The 7,735-nt window shown below is 35.4% G+C and overlaps 1 protein-coding gene across 1 annotated transcript; it reads left to right on the forward strand.

Moving 5' to 3' along the window:
• The first annotated feature begins 780 nt into the window (after positions 1–780).
• LOC132800529 (putative disease resistance protein RGA3) lies at positions 781–6,140 on the forward strand. The gene is made up of 3 exons (XM_060814457.1): positions 781–1,682; positions 1,871–2,105; positions 5,700–6,140. The coding sequence occupies exons 1-3, from the start codon at positions 781–783 to the stop codon at positions 6,138–6,140; spliced, it is 1,578 nt and encodes a 525-aa protein (XP_060670440.1).
• The last annotated feature ends 1,595 nt before the right edge of the window (positions 6,141–7,735 follow it).

Raw genomic sequence — 7,735 nt, forward strand, 5'->3', positions numbered from 1 at the left:
ATTTTAATATCAAGATATCCTAATGATTTTTCCATCATAATTTCATTTTTCAGCTCTTGAATTGCTTCAAAAATTAAAATATAAAATTATTCTTAAGGTCTAAATGAGCTTTGATACATTTTGCCTTTATAAGGTTTTATATTGCCCAACTCATTTAAATTACTAAGACATCTTTAAATCTAAGCATTTGAAATAATTAAAAGGCTAATGATAAAAATTATGATGGTTTTTCAATTAAAACATCCTGAAAACGTTCTGATGACAGATTGACTGTATATATTTAATTCTCTTTTATTTAATCTCTCTATCATTTTTTTTTTTCATTCCTACAAGCTACATCTTTATTCTTTTACAATATTTTATATAAGATAACTGTGATTCTAAAGTATAAGTTTCTTAATAATTATCTCTTGTGGAAAATCCCAAACAATTTTCATTCGAGACTATGGTTTATACAATGATTTTTTAGAAAACCATCATTTTTTGTTGATAAAATAGATTATAGTTTTTCAAAAAGTTTATCATAGTCCCAAACAAAAGTCATCCAAGATTTCCTGCACAAGAGAACTTCTCTAAATTTGCTTGTTAAACTTACAAATAATGGAATTCAGATAGTAGACCTTTCATTTTTTTTCTTTTTCAAAATTTAATTGACAGCCATCTAAATTCATGGCTCAGGAACTAAACTTGAACAAATTATTTTCCTTGGGGCACAAGCTACATTGAAAAATAAAAAATATCAACGAAAAACTAGCCAAGGCTAGAGATGATGCTAGGTCCATGAATTTGGAGGAGAGACCTGATGATCATAAAGTTTTCACTAAATTGGATCTTGAATTGAATAAACTGGGGAGGCTCCCGTATGATCCTTTGATATACAAGCATGTAAAAGTTATTGAGCCACTTTTGTTGAGTTCTGACAAAAATGGAGAAGAGCATGTGCAAGTTGTGGCCATTGTAGGTTATAGAGGATTAGGAAAAACCAAAATTGCTAACTACCTATTTAATGACCAAAATGTCCCAAGCAGCCACTTTGACTTGAGAATTTGGGTTAATGTCCCTTATGCTTTTGACATGAAATCACTTGTTCAGGGAATCGTTTTGTATACAGCTAAAAAAGATGCTATGGTCAAACAAATTGAGTCTGCAGGGAAGAGACTATCAGAGTACGCACTGTCTGAGATATGTAGCGCCATGCATGAAATCAACAGCCTTAGCATTGAACAACTTTACAAGGAGAACTCTGCCTTCTTAGAAACTGAGAGGAGTGCCATCAAAGATAGCCTGCATCGCCTCGATGAAGGTGAATTGCATGAGGAGCTTCAAAAGATTATAGATGGAAAACCGCTGCTTCTTGTACTTGATGGTGTCTGGAATATGGACACTGAAATGTGGCTACACTTCAAAAACTTGTTATCAAATTCAAATGTTGTTTGTGGGAGCAGAATAATAATAACTACTCGTAGTAAACTTGTCGGAAACATTACTGCGAGTATAAAGAAAGATGTCTATATGTTAAGCAATCTAGATGAATATGAGTCTTGGATGCAATTCGTACTATCTACTTTCCTTAGTATCATGACAGAGCCAGTCAATTCCAAAGTTGTGGAGATTGCATTGAAGATTGTGAAAAGATGTGGAGGAAACCCCTTTGCCTTACAGATAGTAGGTAAGAAACTGAGGTCTATAAATGTAGAAACCAAAGATTGGTCCAACTTCTTCAATACAGAATTTCAAAAGCAAGTAAATGAAAATATTTTGCCCTCTCTTAAACAAAGTTATGATGTTCTACCTCCACATTTGAAACATTGTTTTGCCTACTGTGGTACATTCCCTCTAGAATTTGAAATTGATGTGAAAAATTTAATAGATCTTTGGATGGCACAAGGGTAAATCCATTTCCAGGACAACAAATAGAGGAAGTGGGTTATGAATATGTTCAGGATTTATGTCAAAGATCCTTGTTTGAAGAAGTGGAAGTAGATCATAACCAGAATGGCCTTGTGACAAAGATCAGAATTGCAGAACTTACACAGAAGCAAGCAATACTTAATCATGAGAATGACTTCGTAACAAAGATCAAAATGCCAAACCTTATACATGATGTAACATCCCGTCCCAAAGTACAACGGAAATTTTTCAACTTTGACCGAGGTTGACAGTTGACTGTTGACTTTGACCGTTGACCGTTGACCAAATGGGTCAAAAGTTGACTTTTTGACTCGGATGGAATTTTAGATTGACTGAGGTACCATTACGAAGTACACGTTGGCATGAGTTCGTAGACTAGTAGCACGTCGAAAAAAAAGCTACAGTTTGAAAGTTATGAGCAAAACAAGTTGAGGTCCAAACTGTCTAAGGGGTGCCGGAGTTGACTTTTTGTTCATGCAAAGTTGAGCTTTGACTCATGCATGGTTGTGAAGTACTTGTCGATATGAGTTCATAGACTAGCGGCACATTTAAATTGGACATCTGGTTAAAAGGTTATAGACATGCGAAGTTTTTCGAATACCGTAATATTTTAATATATTGGGCTTGAGTGAACAGTGTGTGCCACGTGTTGCAATTTTAGCCAATCCCGTGAGTGAATAGTGTCACCCACGAGTGGCTTTTATTTTGGAAAAACGCGTGAGCCGGCCGGGGAGAGGAGAGAGAAAGAGAGGAGGAGAGAGAGCGAGAGCTAGAGAGAGAAACCAACCGGCCAACCGCCGTTCACCCACTTGTGGCAACTGGAACAGTACATGCACCACCCCAACCTTGAAGCCCACCTGAAAACCGACCGACCAGCCAAAAATCACAGCCAACCGACCTCCGATGCGTCGGGATCGAGGCTTTTTCCGGCGGCAGCGTCGATTCTTCAAATCCAGATTTCTTCCTATTCTGGCCACCATTTGCCTCACTGCCAGTCTCGTTGAGTTACCCATCACCAAATCTACCTTCCCACCAAAAATCACGGCCAGTGACCACCAGACGCGCCGCCGGCAGTGGCGGATTCCGGTGACCACAGCAGCTCGCAGGGAAATTGACTTTCCGGCGAGTTTCCGACTGCACTGCCCCTCCTTTCCCACTAATTCCGATCCTCTGAACCCAAATCTGGTGTCCCTTTTCCTCAATTCTTAACAGATTGAGAGAATCGAGGACTTGAAATCCGTGAGCTTTCCGGCGAGATTCCGGCCACCACGAGTCCGATCTCCGGGAGGTAAGCCTCAATCCGCGATCCTCATTCCATAAGCTTCGATTCGGTATATTATTCGTCAATTTTGATTAACGTTTATGTTAGTCTCCCCCGGGTACAGTGTATTATTTATCTGAATAAAATATTAATTTATTTGAGATGTGTAATATTGTTGTTCTAGGAGCACTATTGTTGTTCTAGGAGCACGTGTACGTATTGGAATAGATCCCATGAAAGATCTTGGATTAATTGCGTGCTCCAGGTGAGTGACCCACCTTCAAAATTATTTTGGGAGATTAATTATATATTTTTTGTGTTAATTGATTATTTGGAAATTATGTTTTATGTGTTAGTGATTGAATAAAATTACTCTTTAATTTTATATTGTTAATCTATGATAATTTTAATGTGTGTTTTGGTGCCAACAAAAAAATATATTTGTGAATTTAAAGGAATTGTAGTTTTAATTCCTTTAATTTATGGTTATGTTTATCATTAGATTTATTGTGCATGATTATATGATTTTAATACCTTATGAATTTATATGATTTAATATTTACTTGGGTATGGATTGATTGTATGGATTTGAAGGAAATTATTTATTTTAAATTTATTATATATTGATGGAATTTATATGGTTTTCATGGTACTGATTTATATTGATTTTTGAGAATTTGAGAAAAATATGGATTTAAATTATTATGTTTTAAAAATATTTATGCTGGGAATATTAATGGCTTGATCTTATGCCATTGGAAGATTTGGATATTTAAATTGATGGAATTGAGAGTTGATGAATTTGAAATTCGATGGTATTTATGCGATGAATTTATGACGATGATATATAAAGAAATTATGGAAAATTTACGGGTTTAATTGGATGGAATAAACCCGGTAGTATTTATAAGATTTGAGATTTGAAAATGAATATATTGATTTTATGATTTTTAGATGCACCATACACGTACTGGTGTTCTTTATACATGGATTTGATTAGCGCGCAGGTGGATGTGATGAGTGCACAGGTAGGTGTGAGTAGCGCACAAGTGATTATGGGGTTATCCTGTGGTTGCCATCGGATGAGGGTAGGCCGCCCCTCCATGGCCGGGACGCCTGTTTGCAGCAGCGCGGTGGGACGCCACGTGACCGTATGCCGGTTTCTCTCTTTAACCTCCTGTCTGGCAGTACCTTGGGACGCTGGGTACTGTTGGCACCACTGGTATATAGTGAGTGCATCAAGTGATTTTTAGAACATGGATTTCAAAATAAATATTTGAAATTGTATTTAAATTAAGAATATACTTAATGTTGTTTTTATTATTTATTTAAATTTAAAGCTTTACACAAATTTTATGAAATTGTTATTGTGATTTTATTACCTATTCTCATTAGTGTTTAAAAGTTATTTGTCTTGATTTTATCATTTAAATCGATTGGTATTTTAAAATAAATTCTATTATATTTTTATCATTTGTTTTATATAGATGTTTAAATTGATTTAAAATATTCCTTTGGTTATTTCCTTGATTTAAACAATAAATTTTATAATTTATATATTGGATTTATTTTTGTTCTTATGCCAAATTTCTTTAATATAAGTATTATTTATGATTTTATTTATTGCATCCAATGATGTCTTATTCTATATTTCCATTATAAATTTGGATCCTTAAATTCTTGTATTTTATTTGAAAGTTATTTAATTAATTATTCCTTGATTTTCGGGGCATGAAAAATTGGGTTTTGTGAAAATGTTTTAAAAGGGGAACTTTCCAACCGAGTGAATTGTAAGGGTTTTGAGAGAAAATATTATTTTCAATTATTTATTTATTTATTTATTTATTTATTCTTAATTAATCAAATGTACTATAATTATCGTTGCTTTATAATTGTACAGTAGATAGGGTCACTCACTGAGATGATTAACATCTCATATTTTTAAATTCCGTTCCCCTAGGTCCAGGTTGAGAGATGTTGATCGTCCGGGGCGCACTCGACGTCTCAGTTCATTGCCGAAAGTCTAAGAAGCATTTCCTCCTTTTTTTCTCTTCATCTTGTATTGCTTCTTTATGTGACATTGTATTAATTCCACATTTATTTGTATGATGCTCTGTATACTGTATTGGACATTTAGTTATTAATTATACACTGGTTTACTGTTATTTATTTTGAAGTGCTGAAAATTTGAGGACAGAAATTGTAGTAAGGTGGGAGGAATAAGGAGATATTATTGGAGTGTGTTTTCTGTGCAGGAAAATTTTGGTTAGTCCAACCCTTAGGGGAGGTTCTGCCGGATTTTCCATTGGAAGGTCCAGTAGGGTTTCCCTGGGATCAGGGCTTGTCTAGGATTCCGGTGAGGAATTTTGGACGGGTCCTGACACATGACCTATCAGTACTTGTTGCAGGTAAAAGGTTAGCCACATTAAAAGAAAATGATAAGCATGATATTGATGGAACAACGCAACATGTCTCGTTTCACTTTCATTTGGATTCGTCATGGAAAATTCCAACTTCATTCTTTTAGGCAAAGAGGCCTAGGATTCGAACAATTATTTTGCCTAGCCAGTTGCAAGAGGAAACTCAGGGGAGACTAAGTAGCTCAACTTCTAAAGATATCATTACCAATTTTAAAATGCTACGCACAGTGAATCTGGATAACAGAGGAATGGAAGTTGTGTTGAAGTTCATTGGTAAGTTGGAGTGTCTAAGATACATTGATCTTTCTCAAAACAAAGCTATTAAGTCATTTCCAGATTCAATCACCAAGATACGGTATTTGATGACACTGAAACTCTCTTCTTGCTATGGACTCAAAGAGCTGCCAAAGGATATGGAGAAACTAGGCCACCTCAAACATCTTGAGATTGATTGGTGCTACAATTTGACTCATATGCCTCCTCGACTAGGTAACCTAACTCAACTCAAGACCTTATCAGATTTTGTGTTAAAAAGAAGCATTGGATGAAGGTGTCAACTATCTCGAATATTATCAGAATCGTTATGTAGAAAGGGCATTGATTTGGAGGCTCTAAAAGAATTAGTAGAATTGAACAGCTTAAGAGGAGAGCTGAAATAAAAAATTTGAGCAATGTTGGTGTTGACTATTTTGAGGTTGCAAATTTGGAGGGAAAAGAGAACCTTAAATCTTTAACATTATGTTGGGAACTAGATGTTGATGTTGACGACTAAGAAGCAAATTTCAAATCTCAACGTACACTTCATGGTCTTTAGCCAAACTCAAAACTTAAAGAATTGGCTTCATTTGGCTACAGTGGTGATAAGCTTTCTAATTGGCTTATCTCACTCAAAAATTTGGTCAAATTTTCATTACAAAAATGCAAATGCAAAAATCTACAACCACTAAGTCAGCTAACATCTCTTAAGGTATTGATTATGGAGGACATGGCTAGCTTGAAGTATATCTCCAACAAGCCTGATGATCACAATTTTGAGTCATCAACAGAACTCATTAAAACCCTGGAAGAGCTAAGGCTTACAGAATTGCTTGATCTAGAAGGATGGTGGGAGGAAGGCGATACTTCTTTGGTCTTGAAATCATTTCCTTATCTTTCCAAATTGATGATCGAAGATTGCCCCAAGTTGCATTCCATGCCACTTTATCCATATTTAAAAGAATGCCTAGTGTTAAAGAACACTAGCTTGAAGACATTCACATAGACAATGAATGACGAAAGCTCCTTCAAACAGACAATGCATGACGAAAGCTACTCTACTCTGCTGTCCATTTTGCAAAGTCTGTGTATTATTGGGAATAAGGACATTGGCCCTAAAGATGAGATTAGGTGGGAAAGTCTCAAAAGCCTTCGGTTTTTGAGATTTGATAATCTACCACAACTCAAGGTGCTTCTTGAGGGGTTTCAACATGTTACCACCCTCAAAGAACTCGAAATTTTGCATTGTACTATGGAAAGTCTTCCAGATTGGATCTGCAAATTCAAAGATCTTAAAAGACTTGGACTTTCAGCGTGCCCTTATTTGAAATCACTGCCTTGCCAAATAACGACACTCAAGTTAGAGACATTGGACATTGTGAATTGTCCCATCTTATTGCAAAGATGCCTAAAAGAAACTGGTTCTGATTGGGAGTATATTAAACACACTGAAAATTTGCTACTCCAGCAACCTCAATCTTCTCTTATTATCAAGTTATCCAAAGGTAACATGCTCTTAATCTTTTATATAAAAATGAATCTCAATAAAAGAAGCAATTCCTTTCTTCTTTTGCTGTCAGACATTATGTATAAGCTGTTATCCTCAGCATAGTATTTCATTCTAGTTAATACAGCGTGTGTTTGAGTTCAATGAGGGCCTAATTTTATATTTTCTTATGCTAACAACTTTGAATTTTACCTCATGTTGCAGATCCTACTGAAGAAAATTACAACCTTGAGGACCTAAAGAAGGAGAGCTTATTTTCAAATTCTTAGGGTAGCAAATGGGGAAAGAAGTCAACCATCAAGAGGTAAGTATATATTTCCTGCTTTTTCTTCACCTTAAAATTTTCACTATAAGTGATCTCTTTCACATATTGAAGCATAA

Source organism: Ziziphus jujuba, chromosome 2 (assembly GCF_031755915.1).
Source record: "Ziziphus jujuba cultivar Dongzao chromosome 2, ASM3175591v1".
NCBI classification, from domain to species: domain Eukaryota; kingdom Viridiplantae; phylum Streptophyta; class Magnoliopsida; order Rosales; family Rhamnaceae; genus Ziziphus; species Ziziphus jujuba.